General features: G+C 54.3%; 2 protein-coding genes across 9 annotated transcripts in view; both read right to left on the bottom strand.

Annotated features, from left to right (window-relative positions):
• Positions 1 to 394: 394 nt before the first annotated feature.
• Positions 395 to 14,525, bottom strand: LRFN1 (leucine rich repeat and fibronectin type III domain containing 1). 3 transcript variants are annotated; one of them, XM_032248837.1, is made up of 5 exons: positions 14,455 to 14,525; positions 11,982 to 12,014; positions 9,792 to 9,846; positions 7,649 to 9,091; positions 395 to 2,327 (listed from the first exon to the last, which is right to left on the bottom strand). In XM_032248837.1, exons 4-5 carry the CDS (start codon positions 9,052 to 9,054, stop codon positions 1,424 to 1,426), a joined length of 2,310 nt encoding a protein of 769 aa, XP_032104728.1. In that variant the 5' UTR covers positions 9,055 to 9,091; positions 9,792 to 9,846; positions 11,982 to 12,014; positions 14,455 to 14,525; the 3' UTR covers positions 395 to 1,423. The 3 variants fall into 3 exon arrangements, with proteins under 3 accessions (XP_032104728.1, XP_032104729.1, XP_032104730.1); XM_032248838.1 differs by lacking the exon at positions 14,455 to 14,525 and adding an exon at positions 14,155 to 14,290; XM_032248839.1 differs by lacking the exons at positions 11,982 to 12,014; positions 14,455 to 14,525 and adding an exon at positions 11,826 to 11,971.
• Positions 14,526 to 22,364: 7,839 nt separating this feature from the next.
• Positions 22,365 to 23,190, bottom strand: part of GMFG (glia maturation factor gamma) — a 10,968-nt gene continuing 10,142 nt past the window's right edge. For all 6 annotated transcript variants that reach the window (XM_032248830.1, XM_032248829.1, XM_032248833.1 and 3 more), the window contains one exon: positions 22,365 to 22,551. In XM_032248830.1, the coding sequence (XP_032104721.1) occupies positions 22,480 to 22,551 (72 nt within the window). In that variant the 3' untranslated portion in view covers positions 22,365 to 22,479. The remainder of the gene's footprint in view (positions 22,552 to 23,190) is intronic.

Below are 23,190 nucleotides of genomic sequence, written 5' to 3'. Positions count from 1 at the left end.
TGCTTTTCCCCATCTCCCCTCCCCCTATGAAGAAAGGCATATAAGCATCTAAACTTCACTGGGTTATTGGGTAATCGCTTTCCTGTGATTTTCCCCAGCACATGTTAATAACCTCCATATGCCTCTTCTCTTGTTAAGCTGTCTATTGTTAGCCCATTCCAGTGAAATTTCAGAGAGTGGAGGATAAGCTGTCTTTTCACCTCTACAGTATAGCCTCAGAAGTCAATCTGCCCGCCTTTTTAAATCCCAGTTTTGCCATCTTGGGCCAGTTATTTAACTTTTCTGGGCTGAAATTCCCTCATCTGGAAAACAGGATAATAATACCAATGTCCAAGTGTTGTCGTGAGAATTAAATGACTTAAGTGCTTTGTACATAGTAAGTATTCACTAAGTGTTAGCTATTATGATCATTTTATTTTTGTGATTATTCCCCACCTCTAAGTCTCTCAGAGGATAGAAGCCTGTCTGCCAGTCTCCCCCCAGCCCCAGTTAGTCATCTTCCTTCAGTCTCACTTAGAGAACTTATACTGCAATCTAGGTCACCCTCCCACCACACACACACCACACACCACACACACACACACGGACACACGCACACACAGGTCAGCAGGGCCTCAGACACAGAAAAAAGTTTAATTCTGTTGCGGCGGAGGGTCCCGGCTCCGGTAGGGGAATTTGGTTTTGGATTTTGTTCATGTGGGGATTTATTTGGGAGAGTCTGGTCCTTCCAGTGGGACCTGCCCGGGAGAATGAGTAAAGAGAAGAAATCAGGAGAGACAGGGAGACTAGACAAAACCAGGGAGGCCCAAAGGAGAAGAGACGACGGGACAGAGAAAGGAAAGGCAAATAGGGAAGGGCAGGCACAACAGACAGACGACAAGAGGGCCAGATAGAGACAAACGAGGGAAACAGAGAAAGGGGGACCCCAAGCCAGACCCGACGGGACCAGGGATGTGAGAGGGGTAGGGGTGGAGGGCTTTGGAGGCCGCCGCGGGACAGAAAAGGATCTAGTCCAGCCAGATACAAGAAATGGGCCCCTTGCCCCGGCCCCGGGTGCTGGGCTGGGGGAGGGGGCTCGTGTCTCAGTGCTGCAGTGTCGGGGGGCCCTGCCCCTCCCCGCGCTTCGCTGTGTAAGGCACCGGCTCCAGCGAGGTCCGCGAGCGCGCGGGGGGAGGGGTAGGAGGGGGTCGAGGAGTCCATGGGGTAGGGGAGGCCGGCAGCCAATCCCCGAACCTCGCCCTGGGCACGGGGGCGTGGCCTCGAGCCGCAGCCCGAGACCGCCCCGCCCACTCCCGGGAGCAAGGGCGCGTCTCCACTTCGGTCCGACGTCTTAGCTCGGCGCTTTCTCCCAGTCCCGCCCCAGCATCCGTGCGGCTGGGCATTTGGTCTGCGGCACCCAGGCGTCCCGGCGCCCGCCCGCCGCTCACACGGTACTCTCCAGCATCCACTCGGTGCTGGTGAAGGCCAGGCGCGCCCTGGCGGAGCCCAGCCCCAGGTCTCCATCCTCCCCGGCCGCGCCCCCTCCAGCCCCGTCCAGGTGCGGCGTGGACCGGTGGCGCTTTGTCCGCCGGGCGCGGCGCGGGTAACTGTGGCTCTGGAATAGCGCCCCGTAGTCCCCGTCGAACGAATAGCGCTGCTGTGGCCTCGGCCGGGCCGCAGCCCCACCAGGAACCAGAGCTAGAGTAGGGGGCGCCGAGGTTGGCGGCCCCAGTGCGCCGGATCGGCTCCTTCGCGGGCCCACCGCGGCCCAAGGCTCCTCCCCGGAAGTTTCCTCGGATGGCAGCAGGCACAGCGAGGTGGCCGAGCCGCCCAGAGAACGTCCAAGGACTGCCTCCGTCTCTGCGGATGCCGCCTCGGCCGTCATAGCCTTGGACTCGACGGCGACAGTGGGGGCGGCTGGGGACTCCACCTCGCGCAGCGCCTCGTAGCGGTCCTGGGCAGGCAGGGCAGGGGCCTGCGCCGCGCCTGCGCCGTTGGTCTGCGAGCACACGTGGCTGACCCGCGGGGGCGACCTGGAGCCCTTGATGCGGCGGCTCTCCCCGTCGCCGTACACCTTGTAGCGAATCATGAGCAGAACGATGAAGACGAGGACCGAGGCGACGATGACGCCCCCAATGGCGATGATCATGGTGCCGCCCAAGAAATGGGCCCTCAGTGGGCGGCAGGGTGCTGGATCCCCAGCTGTGGTGAACTGCACGCAGCCCACCACTCGTGTGGCCGGCAGCGCGGTGGCCCCGTCGTCGTAGACCGCCAGCACGCACAAGTCGTAGGCGCGACCCGCCGCCAGGTCATTCACCAGGAAGGTCTGACTGGTGGATGGGATCATCCTGCAGGAGGGGGCGGGGTCAGGACGGGGATTAGTCCCACCCCTAGCCACGCCCCTACACTTTATGCCCCGCCCATAGTGAGCAGTGGGGACTAAACCCTGCTACCAAAGTCTCACCCACTACTGAGACAACAGCAGCAATTCAAGCCCCACCTTCATCAACATATTCCCACCCTTTCGGGACCCCCTCATCTGTATGCCCCGCCCTCAGACCCACCTCCCGGCTGTGCTCATCACCCACTGGGACAATATATCTGCCATTCATGTTCCCTCCTCTTCATATTCCGGCCCCTGCAGTGGGGGACATGGCTTTTAAGCTCTTCCCTCAAGGGACATGCCCCCTAGCTCTGTCTCACTCCTGCTAGGACAACTGCCACTCAAGGTCCTTCATCTAGGCACTTCTACCCCAAAACTGGGCCAATGCTACTGGCCACCTCCCTTTTCTGCATCCTCCATGCCACTCAGGTGGACACTAAGGTCGACTCACAGTGCCTGTCATATTCCTACTGGAACAATGGATGCTCTTCTAGTTCCTCTTTTATACATATTCGTGCCTTTCAGGGAAAAGCATGATGCAGGTCACTCCCCCTTATCTGCATGCAGCACCTTTAAGTAAAACATCTAGCTTTGGCCAGGCACAGTGGCTCACACCTGTAATCCCAGCACTTTGGGAAGCCAAGGCAGGTGGATCACCTGAGGTTAGGAGTTTGACACCAGTCTGGCCAACCTAGTAAAACTCCCATCTCTACTAAAAATACAAAAGTTAGCTGGGCATGGTGGTGCATGCCTGTCATCCCAGCTATTCAAGAGATTGAGGCAGGAGAATTGCTTGAACCTGGGAGGTAAAGGTTGCAGTGAGCTGAGACTGTGCCATTGCACTCCACCCAGGGCGACAAGAGCGAAACTCGGTCTCAAAAAAAAAAAAATCTAGCTTTGTCTATGTCCTGACGCAGTTTCCAAGTCCCTTGACTACATGTTCCCCACATTGCTACAGGTCATTCCCCAACCAATTGAACTTTGGCTTCCAGGCACACCCCACAACGGCCCACTAGGGATGGTTCCCCTACTGTGTGTAGGCCACATCCAGGCTGCAGGCCCTGCTCCTTGTCCAGATATTAAAAGCAACTACCTCATATGTTCCTGTGCCACCAAAAGTCATCAAATCATGCTACCAGTTTCTTCCCTAAAGGGGTCAGATGTAGCCAAGCACACATCATACGCCTTTCTTGCTACAGGCCTCTCCCCTCGAATGACAGCTGGTGTAGAGAAGTGGCTAAGATGACAAAGTCTGGTGGCCAGACTGCCTGGGTTTGAGTCTCTCCTCGCCATTTGCTAGGTCTGTCACCTTAGGCAAGTTTCTCTGTTGTTTTATTTCGTTCGTTTTGTTTTGTTTTGTTTGACACAGAATCTCACTGTATCACCCAGGCTGGAGTGCAATGGCGCGATCTCGGCTCACTGCAACCTCTGCCTCCCAGGTTCAAGTGATTCTCCTGCCTCAGTCTCCCGAGCAACTGGGATTACAAGCACCCACTACCATACCTGGCTTATTTTTGTATTTTTATTTTAATAGAGACGGGGTTTCACCATGTTGATCTAGGCTGGTCTCAAACTCCTGACCTCAGGTGATCCATCCACCTTGACCTCCCAAAGTGCTGGGATTACAGGCATAAACCACCATGCCCGGAGACCTTCTCCAAGTTTCTTAACCTCCCTGTGCCTCCTTTTCCTCAAATGGGGATGATAAGAATTCCTACATCCTAGAGATGGTGTGAGGAATGAATGAGTTAACATAGCCAGGGCCTGGCACTTAATGATATCACCATTAGCTTGCATCTCGCCCCATGTTGGCCAGTAACCCTGCTGTGGCTCACACTGTCCAGCCCACTGCATTCCTCCTATCTCTAAGACCCACCCCTCTGGAGGACCATTCCCACTAGGCCTTGGCCCTCTTCTGTTGAGCACATCCCTTCCACACTGTGGGCCATGTTCAGCCTCAGCTAAACCCGGACTGCCCGGTCCACATTGATTTGCATGGCTAGGATGCAACCTCACCAGCTCTCTTCTCCTGCAAAGGCTTTTAGTGGGTACCTGGAGACAAGGACCACCCCTTCCACTTCTCGGGACCATGCAGAACAAGCTCCACCCCCTCTGACACGCCACACCCCCACCTCAATGGGCCTGCTTATCTCTGCGATGCTTCCCCTTCCCCTCCAGCAGGGCTACCTTCTGGCCCTGAAGCTCCACCTCTGTCATCCCACCTCCGGAAGGTTCCCCCACTACCAAGAGCCACCCTCCAACCAAAAGACTTCCATTCAGGGCCCCTCCCCTTCATAAAGGTCCACCCACTTCTTCAACTCCACTCTACCCACCCCTGCCTGCCATTTCAGAGACCACTGCCCCCCACCCCAGCCACCCTCGGCCGCCCTGGCTTTAAGCCTTCCTCTTCCTCTCCCCATCTCTCCTCTCCAGAGCCCTGGATTCCACTTGCTCCTTCCCCTAAATAACCAGTGGCTAGGGGCTTCCCCCACCCCTTTTCAAGGACAGAGGCTGACTCCTTAAGAAAGCTTGAACCGCTGCGTCTCTAATTGGCTGCAAAACCCAAGGAAGCAGCTAAGCAGGCTTCTGGTTGGCTGTCACCTCCGACCATGACAGCGTGAGGAAGTTAACCCTTGCAGCACCATAGCATAGGAATCTGCAGTGGGGGTGGAGAACTGGAACTGGGGCGGCCCTACAGGGAAGAGGAGAGTCCCAGGGTCTGTTGCCCAGCTGGGCACAGGGGGCCATCCACATCTGCATCCATGCAAGGTCTGGGGGCTTGTGAATTTCCCCCACCCCACCACGTGGTGGCCATGGGTCAGAGCAAAGGAAAAAGAGGGACAGAGAAGTGGAGAGTCACAGAAGCTAAGAATTATTTACAGAAATATATTATCCATCTCCCCTCCCAGCAATGGGTGCTCAACAAATGTGTGTCAGTGTAAAAAAGGACAGCTTTGCTACTTTCTGTGTGATCTTGGGCAAGTGACATCCCCCACTGAACCTGTTTTTCTGTCTGTGAAATGGAGTGGGGGGTCATCGCGCCTTCACAGCAGACTTGGGAAGATGGAATGAAGTGGCAAGCTCGGAAGCTCCTTGTGAAGGTTTTTGATTTGTTCACTTGTTTCTCCCAGTGTTTGTAAAGCTGGGCCAGGACCTAATCTATCTCAGTAGGCCCAGGGCCCAGCACAAGATGGGCACATGGTAGGAATCTACTCAGGGTGTGGTGACCAGAATCAAAGAGAGGGAAATGAGGAAGACAGAAATGAAAGGAGAGGCTTTTTTTTTTTGAGAGGGAGTCTATCTCTCTTGCCCAGGCTGGAGTCCAATGGTGCAATCTCCACTCACTGCAACCTCTGCCTCCCAGGTTCAAGCAATTCTCCTGCCTCAGCGTCTCAAGTAGCTGGGATTACAAGTGCATGCCACCACGCCTGGCTACTTTTTGTATTTTTAGTAGAGACAGGGTTTTGCCACGTTGGCCAGGCTGGTCTTGAACTCCTAACCTCAAGTGATCCGCTGACCTCAGTCTCCCAAAGTGCTGGGATTACAGGCATGAGACACTGTACCTGGCCAAGAGGCATTTTTTCATTCAACCAACACTGGGAAAGCCTACTATGTGCCAAGCCCATGGCCAAGAGAACACTGGAAAGGTGGAGATGGGGGCCAAGAGGGAGGTTTCTCAGCTCTGACAGCCAGCAGCTAGGGCTCCCCACAGGTAGGGAAATCGCTCCAACCCCTCTGGCATCTCCACGTGAAGCCAAGCACAGGACTGAAGCATTCAGCAGGTGCTCTACAATGCACATGAGGGAGGCAGAGATAGAAGGAGAGACGTCCATGTGCCAAACAACCATTTATCAAGTGCCCACTGTGTGCCAGTTCTGTGGCAGAGAGCCATACTAAAAAACCACCAAGATGCGACAGGCACAACAGCTCACACCTATAATCCCAGCACTTTGGGAGGCCAAGGCAGGAGGATCACTTTTGCCCAGGAGTTCCAGATCTGGCTGGTCAATATACCAAGACCTCATCTCTACTAAAAATTTTTAAAAATTAGCCTGGTGTGGTGGTACAAGCCTATAGTCCCAGCTACTCTGAGGAGGCAGGAGGATTGCTTGGAGCCCAAAAGTTTGAAGTTGCAGTGAGCTATGATCAAATCACTGCACTCCAGCCTGGGATGACAGAGCAAGACCCTGCCTAAAAAAAAAAAAAAAAAAAATGGCTGAGACAGAGAGACATGGCAAGGCCAAGGACACCACCTACTGTGGAGTCCCATGAACTATGAGCTCCCTGAGCGGGGGGACTGGGTCTCTTGGTTTCCCTGTGTCCCCAGCACCCAGCTCAGGAGTTTGCACAAAGCAGGGGCTCTATGAACAATGAGGGCAGAAAAGGTAGAGACAGAGAAGTGAAAGCAAGAGAATAAGGAGGCAATGGGAGACAGTAAGTCTTTTCTTAAAATATCTGTGACACCATACTGCCTGTCCATACCAGAGCAATGGCTTCAAACCCAAGGGAGGTTGGAAATAACATATTTTTCTCATATTTCTTGTTTTTTGTGTCTGTAATGTACCCAAAGTGTTGGTACAGTAGTACTGGTGTATAATTTATAAGCGTCACTGCAGGTCGCGCAGGGTGACTCACGCCTGTAATCCCAGCACTTTAGGAGGCCAAGGCAGGCAGATCACTTGAGGTCAGGAGTTTGAGACCAGCCTGGCCAACATGGTGAAATCCCATCTCTATTAAAAATACAAAAATTAGTTGGGTGTGTTGGTGGACACCTGTAATCCCAGCTACTTGGGAGGCTGAGGCAGGAGAATAGCTAGAACCTGGGAGTCGGAGGGTTGCAGTGATCCGAGATCATGCCACTGCACTCCAGCCTGGGTGATAGAGTGAGGCTCCGTCTCAAAAAGAAGTCACTGTAAATGTGTGTGTGTATTTCACACTCCAAAATGTTTAACTGAAGAAGTGCCCAATCAGATTGCTCTGGGGAGCAGTGATATTGACTATGAGCCCCATGAGGGTAGGATTCATGCTGGGCTGGTGATTGTTAGGGCTCCAGTGCCCAGCCCTGGCCTGGCTCATGTAGGTGCTCAGCGAATATTTTCTATAAGCATGAAAAACAGAGACAGTGAGAAATAGAGGAGAGAGGAGAGAGGGCAAAGGAGGGCGGGGACAACTCTCACAGCCATCTAGAACCCTGGCTGGGCAAGAAAGCCAAGGGAATGGGCAGGTGGGAGGGAGGGTCCCCCTGGACTTGGGAGGAGGCCCTGGGACCACAGCACCCACACCCACCTGTAGACGAGGGAGTCATCCACGGAGCTGTTGTACTGAACCTGGTACATGCGGATTCCAGGTACCGGCCTCTGGGCTGGCCAGCGGATAAGCACTGAGTTCGAGGTGAGCTCGGCTGCCACAAGCCGACGCTCAGCCGTGGAATCGTTGGCACCAGGTCGGCCAGGCGTGGCGATGTCAGAGGAGCCGGGCTCAGTGAGAGGCGGCGGGGCAGCCGGCGGGGGCGCCATCAAAGGCAGAGGTACCACGCACACCTCCACGGGCGCCGTGGCTTCCCCAGCGGCATTGGAGGCGATGCAAGTGAAGGTGCCGCTGTCCCGCAAGGTGGTGATGGTCACATCCAGCGTCCCATCCCCCCGGACCCGGGTCCGGCTGGAGTTCCCCAGCAGTCGCCCATCAGGCGCCACCCAGTGCACCACCGGCTCAGGGTCCCCCACCGCTCGGCAGCGCAGGCTCACCGCCTGGCCCTCCACCACCAGAGCCCGGCCCCCCGCCTGCCGCGTGATCAGCGGGGGCTCACACAGGAACTCCTCCTCGGGGATGGACCAGAAGTAGCGGTCGGTGAGGTGCTCGGGCGTGGCGCACGTCTCCAGGTCGTCCTCGCGGGTCAGCCGCCGCAGCCACAGCAGCTCGCAGTTGCAGTGCAGCGGGTTGCCGCCGAAGCTGACGGTCAGCGGCGTAGGCGGCTTGGGCCCGGTGCCCTGCGACCTCAGAAAGAGCCCGTCGGGCGGGAGTTTATGCAGGCGGTTGGAGGTCATGTCCAGGCGGACCAGCTTGTGAAGCTGCACGAAGGTCCCCTCCGCGATGTGGTCGATGAGGTTGTGGTCCAGCGTGAGGGTGTTCAGGTTCACCATCTGGCCCACCGCCTCCCACGGCAGGGCCTCCAGGTTGTTGTAGGACAGGTCCAGGTCCTCCACGGTGGACAGGAAAGCGTCGAAGGCCGCCGACTCCACTCGGCGGATCTGGTTGTTGCCAAGGATCAGGTGGCGCAGGTTGCCCAGGCCACGGAGCTGGTCGCCACGCACCTCCGCCAGGCGGTTGCTGTCCAGGTGCAGGGCGCGGAGCGCGCGCAGGTCGGCGAAGGCACCGGCCGCCACTTGACCAATGGTGTTCCGGGAGAGGGTGAGGTGCACCAGGCTGGTCATGTTGGCGAAGTCTCGGCGGCGCACGGCCGCGATGAAGTTGTCAGTGAGCCGCAGCTCCACCACGCGCCGGTCAATGGCAGGCGGCACAAAGAGCAAGCCGGTCTTGGCACACAGCATGGTCAGTGTGGGCGCCACGTTCTGGCAGATACAGCGGCCGGGGCAGGGCTGGCCACGAGATGCCCCTGCCCAGAGCAGCAGCAGAAAGGGCAGGGCAGCAGGCGGCGGCGAGAGGAGGGCCGAGGAGAAGGGTCCTGGAGCCATGGTGCAGTGGGAAGGCCAGAGGGGTGGGAGGTGAGACCTGCCGGGGAAGGAGCCGGTTACCCAGGCGTGGGGCTTGGCCACAGGGGAGGTCCTGCTACGAGTCAGACCTGGATCCCTCCCCTCCCGCCTACAGCTGGGTTCGACAGGATGGCGAGAGGACCCACTATCAGCTGTTACCGGCTATTACAATATTTCCATGCTGGGCACAGTAGCTCATGCCTGTAACCCCAACACTTTGGGAAGCCAAGGCGGCAGATCACCTGAGGTCAGGATTTGGAGACCAGCCTGACCAACATGGTGAAACCCCATCTCTAATAAAAATGCAAAAATTAGCCAGGCGTGGTAGCGGGCACCTGTAATCCCACCTACTGGGGAGGCTGTAGCGGGAGAATCACTTGAACCAGGGAGGTGTAGGTTGCAGTGGGCTGAGATCGCGACTTTCCACTCCAGTCTGTGCGACAGGAGCAAGACTCCATCTTAAAAATAAAAATAAAAATATTTCTATGCTGATTGATAGATTGCCCCTGCCCTTACCTTGCATGTCCCATTCTCACCTCTGCCCCTCCTGTAGTAGCTGCCAAATCTCTCATGATCTCCCAACCAGAGGGGTGACACCTGGCCCAGCCTGGGGCCTCCAGTACCCGCTAAATATTCTAAAAATCACTGTTAACTATGGTTTAAGGCCCTGGCTGTCCAAGCCATACTCCCTGGCTCCAAATCCCAGCTCTGATACTCACTAGCTGTGTGACCTCCAGCAAGTGTCTGAACCTCTCTGATTCTCGGTTTCTTCATCTGTAAAAGGGAAATAGAAACGGGCCTTACTTCTGTGAGGATTAAATGGATTGGTGAACATGGCATACTTAATGCCTGGCACATAAAATATGCTTATTACATGTTAGCAGTCATCATCATCATCCAGTGCTTAATATGCACCAGGCATAGAACTGTGCCCTATTACTGAGAGGAAGCACTTTGAAATCAGACGCAAGTTCAAATCCTGGTTCCCCCTTTGCTAGCTCTGTGACCCCTCGAATCAATGATTTCCCCTAACTAGGCTGTAATTTCTTGATCTGTAAATTGGGATAGTAATCCAACCATCTTCATTCATGTACCACTGAACATGCCTGGCATACAGTAAGTACTCAATAAATGTTAAGGGTTTCCCCCTCCCTCCTCTGGCATTGGCAGGGAGAGTGTGAAAGTGGGAGGGACCGGGAAAACATATGAGAGTCCTCCAGGTCGGCCTCCAGAAGTCCTTCTCTGAGGTCTGGTTTCATCCTGGGCTCAGCTGACCTCCCAAGCAGGGCAGACTATTATGCTCACATCTTTGGGTGCACACAACACACACACACACTCACACACTCACACACTCACGCTATGTCTCTGCTCCAGGCAAAACCTTCCAGCGGGGATTCCCCCTGCGGCGGCTCCAGCCCACGACATGTCAGTTCCCATCACAACACAGGGTGGGTGGGGGGTAAAGAGGGAAGGATGGGAAGGGGGCGTCCCTGAAACTGTTTTCACCCCACCCTGCCCTGTACCCTAACCCCTGCTGGCCCACCTCCCGGGAATCTGTGTTTGGGGGTATGGCCTTAGGGGGCCTTGATCTTCCTGCCCGTGGGGAGGGCACCTAGGACTGAGACCCAGAAAGTCATAGAGAGAAGTGAAGAGAGACAGGGAGAAACCAGGGGGAGGGAGGAGTGGACTGGCAAAGACAGACAGATTCAGAGACAGACAGAGAGACAAAAGGAGAATGAGTCTGAAAGGAAGGTGAGCAGACAGAAAACTGAGAGTGAAGAATGAGACACGGAAAAGAGACACAGAGACACAGAGATGGAGAGAAAGAGAGAGACACAGTATTAGGGAGACAAAGACAGAGGAGGAAAGAGACAGCCACTAAGGAAGACAATGACCGGGCTGAAGGCAGAAAAAGAGGCCTGATCGGGGCGTCCTACCATCTCCGAGTTCACCCCAAATCTGTCCTTCGCTCCCTCTAGATCGCTGCTCTACAATGTACTGGAAGCCCTGGCCTAGAAGCGGGGAGTCCAGAATTAGGAGGCCTGGCTCTGCACCTGTTTGGTGTGGGGTCTCCAGGGCTCAGAACCCCAGTCTATGAAACAGAAGTCCAGAGCCTCGCCTCCTACCGCTGGGGAGGGGCTCCAATGGAGGGAATAATAATAAAACGGAAATGGCTAACATTTATGAAGAACAGTACAGCACTGCAGGACAGATCCCCCACTGCCTGGGTTCAGACCTCACCTCCCCACTGTGTGACTTTAATCAAGTGGCTTCCCCTCTCTGTGCCTCGGTGTGCTCATCTGTCAAATGGGAATAATGATGGCACCTCCCTCATAGGGTTGCTATGAGGATTCAATGAGACAATATTTTATGACATGCTTAGAATATTTCCTGACAAAGTAAACACTACATACCTGTGAGCTGCTGCTATTATTATTATTACTATTATTAGTATTAATTTATTATTTTCTCCAGCTTTCTCAGCCACCAGCAGGCCAGGCTATCAGGAGATCTTCCTGCACGCACACACACACACACACACACACACACACAATGGGAAAACATATTCAACTCGAAATGCAGGGGTCATTTCATGTCTTGACCTGTATCCTTGACTGATATCATGAGAAAACCCTGCTTTCCCAACCACCTTAACCGTCCTGATATTGAATGTCTCCTGGCCTGAAACCTCTACCTGCTCCCCACAGCCTCCCGGTCACCACAAGCCCTCACCCAACTATGATGCTCCTGACCTTGTCACCACTTCCCGGCCTTGGGCAGAGTGGTGGGCATCTGGCCCTTCAGGGAAATGTCCTCCCCTGCACTGAAATCCATGCTAGGCAGGGTTGCAGGCCCCCAGATGACTGACAGCAAGCCCCATCTCCCCACAGCTCTCTCCCTCTGCTCACCTCTCTTCAGGGAGTCAGGGCCTGGGCCAGCGCCTGCAAAGGAACAGAACCGCCTTGTTAGCATCGTTCTGGCTTTTCTCTGGGTACCAGATCCTGCCTCAGAGACCATCCTGGCCAAGGAAGTCCCTGGTGTCATCACTCTCTCAGTCCTCCTGCTGCAGGTTTTGCATAGTCTCAGAGGAAGCCCAAAGTCCTCTCCGGACTCCTAGAAGATTAGGCCTCAGGGCTGTTCACCCTCCAAAGTTCAGGAGACCAGGACTTTAGCCCTTTGTCCTCTGGGGTTTCAGGAGCCAAGAACCCCAGCCCCCTCCTCCCTCAGACCCAAGAGTCTAGACCAGACCCCTAGCCCGCCTTTAGAAACCAAGAGTTCACATCCCAGCCCCTCAACTTCAAAGTCTTGAATGGTACCAAGAGCTGGGGAAGGGCCAGAGTTTCCCATCCTTGCCATGATACCATTGCCCACACTAACATGTGTGGCCATGTCAAAACCCACACAAGCCCACAACCCCAGTCTCTACATCCGGATTTCCATGAACATAGCAACAGGATCTGTGTGCTCCCCACCCTCTATGGGCACTTGGCCTGGCATATGGACACACTGTGTCCAGGGACCCCAGGTGGGACCCCAGCGTACCACCACAGGTCATGCTATCTGGGCCTCAAACCCACTGGGCCAGAAGTAGGGATAGCCTTATGCCAGGGCACAGGCACATGTGTCCTTCACATACATGTTTGAACACAGACAAACCCACTCCCCAGAGATCAACACTGAAACACAGACAGACTCACAACATAAATGGTTATATACCCTCAAGGTTGGCACACCTGCATACAACAACACACGTACAGCACTGACTCTCCCCTGCACGTTCACACACACACATGCACAGATACAACAGAGAAACTCATGTGCCCCCTAACAGACAAGCAGGTCCATGCATCTACAACAGATATACCTTGCACACTCACCAGCACACAGGGGCACACATGTCTCACAAATGCACACCTGCACACAGATACACAGGTGCACACTCTTAAATGCCCAGACACACTCATACAACTTCACACATCCCCATGTTGCAAAGTTGATACAGCACCACACCAACAGATACACACCTCACACACACACACACACACACACAACCACAAGCACATAGATATGAGGCTGATCAACACTGGAACATGCACACAGACACAAAAAGTACCACCTTTGCAGACATTCCAAGATGTTCACTCATAACAGACACATGCTCACAAAACAGTCCTGTGATTTACACACTTACAAATGCACACACAATACTGAACCACAGTAGCCTAGTCAATGCTCAGAGTCACACTCACACAGTCTTGGACACACATCCCTTCCAGCCCTGAGGCATGCCCCCACCACCCCACCTACTTACTTCCCAGGCCCAATAAATCCTAACAACCCTCCAGCAAATTGGCATCCTGCCCCCAAGGCCCCCAAAACACCAGGGCACAAGCCAGCCCAGAGGTCAGAGTTCAGCAGGTGGAAACTCAGAGGATTTGGGGGTTTGAGTCCTAGATCACCGTTTCAAGGAGATCCTCCCACCAGCAGCCCCAGAGGTCCCCCAGCCTGGTCATCAGGATGGAGGTAACTCCAGCTCCATCTGCAGTTGTCTGGCCAGTGGGGGAATTAGGGTGGGGTGGGTGGGGAAGGGCCCAGTCTTCGCCCCCCCCAACCCCCACCTCGGGGCCCATCTGTCCATTTCTCGGCCTCTCATCCCCCCTCCATCTGTCCACCTCCTGGCTGCCCATCCCCCCCAACCACCGGGAAGGGGAAGACATGGCTGCTTCCCCCCAGGACCGCTAAGGACCCCCCAGTTGACATGGACTGAGGGAGCGGCAAACTCCCCTCCCCCAAATCCACACCGAGGCCTGGACCCACAAGGCGCCGAGCCTCAGTCCCCAAGCCGGCAACCTGCCGTGGACTCACAGATACACACCCTCGGAGACATACAACCCGCAGACACACACACACACACACACACACATACACACACACAAATGGACACCCGAGCGGGCACACCCGGCTCCACAGACCCGGGGATGGACATCCAACCCGGACACAAACACCCAGCGCAGCCAGCAGCGCACGCACCCGGGCTGGGGGGGACCCACACCTGGGCACACAACCCACGCACACACACACCTGCACACAGCCCCTCCGATGGGCGCGCGACAGCCCCCAGACACACAGCCGGAGGGGCGGCCGCTCGGGGCGACACGCGCGCACAGCCGGACACGCCGGCCGGGCTCGACACCCGCGCACACCGATGGCCACACGGGCAGGGCGCCGCACACGCCGGCGCCGGGCACACACAGGGCCGCGCGGGCGCACGCCGGGCCCGCCGCAGCGCCGCGGACACACACTCGCACGCTCGCACGCTCACACCCGCGCACACACCCGCGCCCCCGCCCGCCGCTCCCGGGCCGCTGCGGCCGCGCTCACCCAGCCCGGGGGGGCCCCGGGCCCGGTCCCGCCGCCGCCGCCTCGCTCCGCGCCATGGTGGGGGGAGGGCCGGGGGAGGGGGCGCGGTGCCGCGGGGCCGCCTCCCTCCCGCCTCCCGCCCTCCCTCCCGAGCCGCCGCCGAGCTCCGCCCTCCGCGCCGCCCGCCGCCGCCGCCGCCGCAAGGGGGGAGGGGGCGCCGGCCGGTGGGGGCAGCCGGGCGGGGCGGTCGCAAACCCGGGATCCCCGCCCCGAACCCTCCGCAGACCCCTCTCCATTGCGGAGCCGCCGCGGGCCCGCCCCCGACCCCTCCCCAGCCCCACCCCCAGCCCCGCCGGCCTCCCCCGAGACCCCCCCAGACCACGCCCCAACTGGCCTGGGGACCACGGATCTACCTACAGAGACCTCGAATCACGTCCCAATACCCAGGGGGACCTCGGATCAGGCCTCACCTCTTTTCAGAACCCAAGCGATGTTCTAGAACCCAGGCGATGTTCTAGAGCCACCCAGGACCGTAAATCATGCCCTGCTCTCCTGCTTGACCTCAGACTACGCCCCACACACTGTCAGGGACCCAAGACCATGCCCCCAAATCCAGAAGAATCCTAGATCATATCTCAGCATCCAAAGGGATCCAGACCACCCCACCAGCAACCCTAAGTCATATCCCAACATTCAGATGGACCCTCAGACCACATCCCTTCCCTCAGGGACCCCAGATCATACTCCAACATCCAGAGAGACTTCAGACCATATGTCAGCCTCCAGAGAAATCCCAGATGGTGCCTAACTCCCTTTGGGGACCCAAATCACATTCTACGGCCACCCAGAACCACAAACCAGATTCTACTCCTTCTTAGGGACCCCCAGCCATGTCCTTCTACCCTCAAGGACCCTAACCCATTCCCTTAGCCCCAATATGAACTCCAAACCATGCCTAACTTTTAGGGGGCCCTAAAATGTCTCATCCCCTAAGAGACCCTTAAACTTTCCCCATTAACCCCATTAGACCCCAAACCATCCTCAACCCCATTGGTGACCTTAGACCTTTCTATCTCCTTCCCCTTCAAGGCATCCTTCGGTTCCCAAAACCCCCCAATTTTTTCCCACGCCCCTACTAGTCCTGCCCCCTTGAGGACCCTGCCTCCTTCCTGCTCTGATTCTTTCTCTTGGACCCTGAAGTTCCCCCTTCCCTGTGACTTCCATGGAGCCCAGAATGCCTTGCTCCCTTCTAGTTCAGACCCCTTTGCCCATCCTCTGTCCCATAGCTGACCCCCAGCCCTTTCCTCAAACCCCACTGAGTGTCTCAGGCCACTCTCTCTTTCTGAGATATTCACAGGGTCCTCAAACCCAGCAAGTTCTCCCCTAAAAATCTGTGCTGTTGCATGCAGTGCCCCAGATTCCTAAGGTCTCAAACCCTTCTCATTTTGGATCCCACTGAACAGAGGTCCTCCCGTAAACCTCTTTCCAAAAAAAATTTTTTTAAGACAAGGTCTCACTCTTTCACCCAGGCTGGAGTGCAGTGGTGCAATCTTGACTCATTGCAACCTCCACCTCCCAGATTCAAGCGATTCTCCTGCCTTGGCCTTCTGAGTGGTTGGGATTACAGGTGTATGCCACCATGCCCAGCTAATTTTTCTTTTCTTTTTTTGTTTTTTGAAACAGTCCTGTTTTGTCAGGCTGGAGTGCACTGACAAGAGCCCCACTCACTGCAACCACCTCTGCCTCCCAGGTTCAAGCGATTCTCCTGCCTCAGTCTCCCAAGTAGTTGGGACTACAGGTGTGCCCTATCAGGCCCGGCTAATATTTGTATTTTTAGTGGATATGGGGTTTCACCATGTTGGCCAGGCTGGTCTCAAACTCTTGGTCTCAAGTGATCCTCGGGCGTCGGCCTCCCAAAGTGCTGGGATTACAGGCATGAGCCACCGCACCTGGTCTAATTTGTCTTGTTTGTTTGTTTTTGAGTCAGAGCCTCACTCCATCACCCAGGCAAGAGTGCACTGACATGATCACAGCTCACTGCAGCCTTGACCGCCTGGGCTCAAGTGATCCTCCCATCTCAGTCTCCTTCGCAGCTGTTTTGTTTTTGTTAGAAATGGACTCCCACTATGTTGCCCAGGCTGGTCTTGAACTCCTGACCATGGTGGTCATGAGCCACTGTGCCTGGCCTAAGTTATTGACATGAAGCCTGCCCTATCCTCCAGATCAAGCTCTGCTCTGCAGATAACTCCTTCTAGTGAACCCTGACCCCACTCACAACTCTGAGATGTCCCTGGGGATACTCAAAACGCCCCTAGTCTCCAGATTCCTTCACCACCACCACCCAGGCAACATCCCTACCTCCCACCATGGTTGCTAGTGCCCCCTGCTGGAGCGTGGGGGTAAGAATAACAACAACAACACAAGTGAACACATATACAGCACTATTTATGTGCCAGAAATGATTCTAAGGGTTTCACATCCATCACTTCATTCAATCTTCACAACAGCCAAATGAGGCGGTCCTGTTGCCATCCCCATTTTATGGATAAGGGAAATGGAGTCACAGAGAGGTTGGGTCACTTGCCCAAGGTCACACAGATAGTACGTGGCAGAACAGGGTAGGGGTGAAGGGGAAAGAGGGTGAGGGCAGACCTAGGCTGGACAGGAGTAGAAAAGGGAGAGAGAGAAAAAAAAGATAGTAGGAGAGACAGAGATGGAAGAAGAAAGAGGCTGAACTCCTGAGGGAATTTCAGCCTCTTTCTTCTTCCAACCACTCAACCAACCAACCACTCTCCTCTTCCAGCTTCTTGGTTTTTTGTTGGTGGTGGTGGTTTTTGTAGAAATGGGGGTCTCACCATTTTGCCCAGGCTGGTCCTGAACTCCTGGGCTCAAGTGATCCTCCTGCCTCAGCCTCCCAAAGTGCTGGGTTTACAGGCGTGCACCACCACTCCCAGCCCCTCTTTCAGTTTTAACGATGACTTTTCTTTTCTTTTTTGAGACAGGGCCTCACTCTGTCACCCAGGCTGGAGTGCAATGGCATGATCTCGGATCACTGCAACCTCCGCCTCCCAGGCTCAAGCGATTCTCCCACCTCAGCCTGAGTAGCTGGGACCACAGGCGCCCACCACCATGCCTGGCTAATTTTTGTATTTTTAGTAGAGATGGAGTTTTGTCATGTTGACCAAGCTGGTCTTGAACTCCTGGCCTCAAGTGATCCACCCGCCTCAGTCTTGTTCAGCTTCTATGATGATTTTTCTATTCCTCCAACACACCAGCCCGTAGCAGCTCCTGAGCAGATATACTCTTCTCCCCTTTCCATGGCTGGTTTTTTCTTTTCATGAAGGTCTTAAATGTAATCCCTTCAGAAGGAACTTCCTTTTCCATCCCTAATTTACACACACCATTCCTACCTGGGCCCCCAACCAGCATTCTGATGTTACTTTGAAATACATTAAAAAGAAGAAGAAAGAGGAGGAGGAGGGGGTTGCTGGATGGATAGATGGATGGATCTATAATAAAGTAATACAGTAACATGTCAGTGGTGGCATCTAGGTGATGGGTATATGAGCATTCACCATGAAATTATTTCAACTTGACCAGGCGCGGTGGCTCACACCTGTAATCCCAGCACTTTGGGAGGCCAAGACAGGCAGATCACGAGGTTAGAAGTTCGAGACCAGCCTGGCCAACATGGTGAAACCCCATCTCTACCAAAAATACAAAAAATTACTGGGTGTGGTGGCGCGTGCCTGTAATCCCAGCTGCTCTGGAGGCTGAGGCAGGAGAATCACTTGAACCCAGAAGGCAGGGGTTGTGGTGAGCAAAGATCATGCCATTGCACTCCAGCCTGGGTGACAGAGCAAGACTTTGTCTCTAAACATGAAATTATACCAAATTGGCCAGACGTGGTGGCTTATGCCTGTAATCCAAGCACTTTGGAGGCCAAGGCGGGCGGATCACCTGAGGTCGAGAGTTCAAGACCAGCCTGACCAATGTGGTGAAACCCCATCTTTATTAAATAAATAATAAAAACTTAAAAAAATTATTTCAACTCAGGCTGGGCGTGCTGACTCATATCTGCTATCTCAGCATTTTGGGAGGCCAAGGTGGGAGGATCACTTGAGGCCAGGAGTTCAAGACCAGCCAGGCAACATAGCAAGACCCCATCTCTAATAAACTTTAATATATATATACACACACACATAAATAGTTCTTTCAACCTGGCTGCATGTTTGAAATGTTTCATAGTAAATGTGGGGGAGTGGAGAAGCAGGACTCTTCTGGTGGCAAAAAATAGCCCCACAACCATTTCTGTCTAGCACATCACCTTATTAATTTCCCTTATAGTACTTATCACTCTCCTTTTTTAATTTTAAAAAATGTACTTTAAAAAGAAAAAAAGACATGAGGTCTTGCTATGTCATCCAGGCTGGTCTCGAACTCCTGGGCTCAAGCTATCCTCCCTCCTTGGCCTCCCAAAGTGCTGGGATTACAGGCATGAACCACTGTGTCTGTCTTTTGTCACCCTCTTAAGGATTTTGTTTATTTGTTGACCTATTAATTGTTAATTATTTACTTACTGTCTAGTCATTGAAATGTAAGCCTCCCGAGGTGTCCATGTTGGCAGGGACACCAACATCCTCCGGTGCCCAGAACAGTGACTGCTACCCAGGAACTCAGTAAACATGTGTTCTTTTTTAAGACAGGGTCTCCCTCTGTCACCCAGACTGGAGTGCCGTGGCTCGATCATGGCTTACTGCAGCCTCGACCCCCCCCGGCTCAGGTGATCCTCCCACCTCAGCGTCCCAGCTACAGGCACACACCCCCACATCCAACTAATTTTTTATTTTGTGTAGAGACAGGGTCTCATTATGTTGTCCAGGCTGGTTGCACACTCCCGGCCTCTAAGATTTCCAGCCTCGGCCCCGACAAAGTGTAGGGATTACAAGGTGTGAGCCATTGCACCAGCCAACATGTGCACTTTTTGTTGTTGTTGTTGTCGAGACAGAGTTTCACTCTTGTTGCCCAGGCTGAAGTGCAATGGCATGATCTCGGCTCACCGCAACCTCTGCCTCCTGGGCTCATGCGATTCTCCTGCCTCAGCCTCCCGAGTAGCTCAGATTACAGGCATGCACCACCACACCCAGCTATTTTTTGTATTTTCAATAGAGATAGGGTTTCACCATGTTGACCAGGCTGGCCTCGAACTCCTGAACTCAGGTGATCCTCCTGCCTCTCCCTCCAAAGTGCTGGGATTGCAGGTCAGGAGTTCAAGACCAGCCTGGCCCAACATATGTTCTTGAATGCATCTTGGGAAAAGCTAGGCTGGCTCCAGACTCACTTCAGGGACCCCAGGAAGGAATAAATACCACCTCCTAGTCCAGGTTCCCTAGAAGAAAAGGGTATTCTCCAGCAGCTGGAGAATGTTTCATGAGGTCAGGGAATGTGGGAGTTGGCCTGAAAAAAGGGCAACAGGTTGAAGTATATATCTTAATTCTTTCCCTGGAGCCCTAATTCCTGCCCCAAACCTAATACAGACCCTCTACCAATCCCATTCTTCAGGCCCTGCCCCAAGCCTAGGCCCCACCCCTAGACTATTAGGCCCCCAAACCCAAACAAAAAACTCCAGCCCTTTTTAAGCTAAGCAATGCCCATTCCAGCAGAGTCTTATCCCTCGGTCTCTGTCTTAGAGAACACCCCAAGTATAAAATATTCAGAACTCCTCAGCCTAGCCCCTTGCCACACACACCCTCAGCCTGAGCCCCACCCATGTACCTTGCTCCTCCCGGAAAGCATCCCACCTCTCTGCCTAAATTGGATCCCAGATGCCTAAGCTAGGTCCAGCCCTCTCAGCTCTGTCCTAAAGACCAGCCTCCACCTCTCCAACATGAGCCACAAGGTGGCTCACAGCCAAAGTTAGGAAGTCCCCCAGGTATAGGGCCCAGACTCAAACGTCAGGGAGCTTGGATCTGTGGGCGCTTAGAGGATAGGTTGGTGGAACTAGAGGAGGCGGTCCCCAGTTTATACTGCCTCTCCTGAAAGTCGCTCCAAACCTGAAGACACGCCCCATTGTACTGACTCCTCGTTGGATGGTGCAATCTGTTCTGGCCTCTCTGATTGGTCCTACCACAATCCCTAGCCATACTCATTCTCTATTGGACTGCGCCTGTGAGCCACCTTCTCTGATTGGCCCCTGCTTTCCCATGCTTTGCTCCTGATCGGGCAAGTCCTTGTGCATGGCTCTTTCTGATTGGATCGTTTGTAATCACAAGCCTGGATGGAACAGAAGTTGCACTATGGAGGGTGGCAGTACCACGGAGGAGGAGAAGGAGGAGGAGGAGGAGGTGATTCCCTAAATCTCTTGCCTAAGACACGGTGTGGCCATTGAGCCCAAGATAACCTGGGGTTAGAGTTCTAACTGTACAAACCACGGGTGCCTTTGGCTTCTGTGCCTCAGTTTTTCATCTTTAAGTTGGGAAGAATAATAGTACCTTTTAAATAAAGTATTCCAAGAATTAAATGAGCTAATGCTTATAAAATGCTTATAGAAGTACCTGGTACATAGGAAGCCCTCAAGAGGAGGGTCAGCTATTAGTATTCATTTGATCATGTAATTGCACGACCTTGGATGAGTCCCTCTGCCTCTCTGACCTCTGCAGGCCAGGAGTTCCTTGTCCGTTTAATTGAATGATCCCCTGGTGTCTCCAGCTCTCCTCCTCCTCCACCTCCTGCCCTCAGGGACTGGGCCTGTGATTAGAGGGAGGGACAGAGAGATGGGGATAGGAAAAGGGCACTAGTGAAAAGCAGAGGAACTCAACCCAACCTTCCAGAGAATTTAGGGCAGGGTGAATTTCTTTGTGGACCAGTGTCGAGTGATTCTATCCCGAATCCCTCAAGCAAAGGACTTGCCCTGATTGAGGGTGAGTGGGCAGGAGATAGGGTGGAGTGGGGTGGTAAGGGGATGCTGTGTTAAGGCTGGGAGGGCTTGGAGCTGGGCTTTTTGGACCCTACCCGCGGGAACGCCAAGGTTGGGAGATGGGCAGCCCAGGCCCAAGGTCACTGTGTCACTGTTGCCATGGCAACAGCCACCTCTCTACCGGGAACCTGAAAAGGGGTGGGGGGGAGGGAGTTCCCACGTCCCTGAAACCAGGGACAGAGAGGGGAGCAATCAGAAACATGGAAGAGAAGCAGAGAGACAGAAAGGGTATGATTCATCTGTGTGAAGACCTACCCATCTCAGAATTCTCAGAGCTCGGTACACTGTGGGTGCTTAATCAATGTCCCTCACAGACAGACACAGAAAGCCTGAGAAAGTTCGATGTCCAGAGATGCCAGAAGAAAGAAAAGAACGATCTTCAGATGGAGGCAGGTGTCCCTTCCCTGTCTCCTCAATCTCACACCCCTAGGGGTCCACTGAGGGCCCAGGTTGGACTTCACCTTCCCCAGCCCTGGCCCCTCAGGCCTACCCAACCATACAAACCATCCACCCCCAGCAGCTCCTGAGATCTTGAAGCATTTACGTTCAAACCTCTTTGGCATTTAAATTCTTCCTATCTAGGGGCTCCATGGAGAAAAGTCGCATTTGGTGATGCCTGCTGCCCCCCAGAGGTGGGGAGGAGAGAGAAAAGGGGCACTTTGCCTCCTTTATTCTCAGCGGTACTTGTTCCCCTTGGGAGTGACCACTCCATAGATCCAGATATTCCCCCCAATACCTCCAGGAGACCCAGGCCTCGCCCATCCATCCCTCCACCCCTCAAGAAAATCCTACAGCCCCTTCCCTTTCCAGGAAACAGGTATCCTCCTTGCCTCTCGGGACCCAGCTTCCATTCCACTAGGTCAGCCCGCCCCCTGCTGGCCAAAGGCTGACACTGCAGGAACAGTCGGCTAGAGCCCAGTTGAGAGGCAGAAACTGAGTCCGAACTGAGGATCTCTGAGTTTTTGCATTTTTAAATTTATTTAAAGTCTTCCTTGTTCAGGTCCTAGGAATCCAAGTCCCCAATCACCTTGAGGACTCAGACATCAGGAATTCAGGTCTCAGCCCAGAGATCAACGAAAGAAAGACAACTTTTCTTGGAGCCAGGCCTCGGTGAGGTCATCAGTGGTGCGGATTTCAAACACCTGGGCGGAAAGAGGTCTCAACATTATGATCCACTCAAGAACTGAAACAGTGGCCAGGCGTGGTGGCTCACACCTGTAATCGTAGCACTTTGGGTAAGCCAAAGCAGGTGGATTATCTGAGGTCAGGAGTTCAAAACCAGCCTGGCCAACATGTTGAAACCCTGACCCTACTAAAAATACAAAAATTAGCCAGGTGTGGTGGTCGATGCCTGTAGTTCCACTACTTAGGTGGCTGAGGCAGGAGAATCTCTTCAACTCGGGAAGGATGTTGCAGTGAGCTGAGGTTGTGCCACTGCACACCAGCCTGGGCGACCATGCGAAACCCAGTTCCTTTTTTTTTTTTTGAGATGGAGTCTCGCTCTGTCACCCAGGCTGGAGTTCAGTGACATGATGTCGGCCCACTGGAACCTCCACCTCCTGGGTTCAAGCGATTCTCCTGCCTCAGCCTCCCAAATAGTGGGACTACAGGCATGTGCCTCCATGCCCAGCTGATTTTTTGCTTTTTTTTGTTGTTGTTTAAATAGACGACAGGGTTTGACCATGTTAGCCACATGGTCTCAATCTCCTGACCTCGTGATCCGCCCACCTTGGCCTCCCAAAGTGCTGGGATTACAGGCTTGAGCCACCTCGCCCAGCCGA

Source organism: Sapajus apella, unplaced genomic scaffold (genome assembly GCF_009761245.1).
Source record: "Sapajus apella isolate SASKATOON/1434 unplaced genomic scaffold, GSC_monkey_1.0 scaffold68, whole genome shotgun sequence".
Lineage (NCBI taxonomy): Eukaryota > Metazoa > Chordata > Mammalia > Primates > Cebidae > Sapajus > Sapajus apella.
The sequence above is the reverse complement of the archived record's forward strand: the minus strand, read 5'-3'. Positions and strand labels throughout refer to the sequence as shown.

Coding starts and splice junctions, on each gene's coding strand:
- LRFN1 (XM_032248837.1), bottom strand. CDS start 9,054: ATGGCTCCAGGACCCTTCTCCTCGGCCCTCCTCTCGCCGCCGCCTGCT. Junction 2,328..7,648: donor GATGACTCCCTCGTCTACAG/GTGGGTGTGGGT, acceptor CCCCTCCTGCAG/GATGATCCCATCCACCAGTC.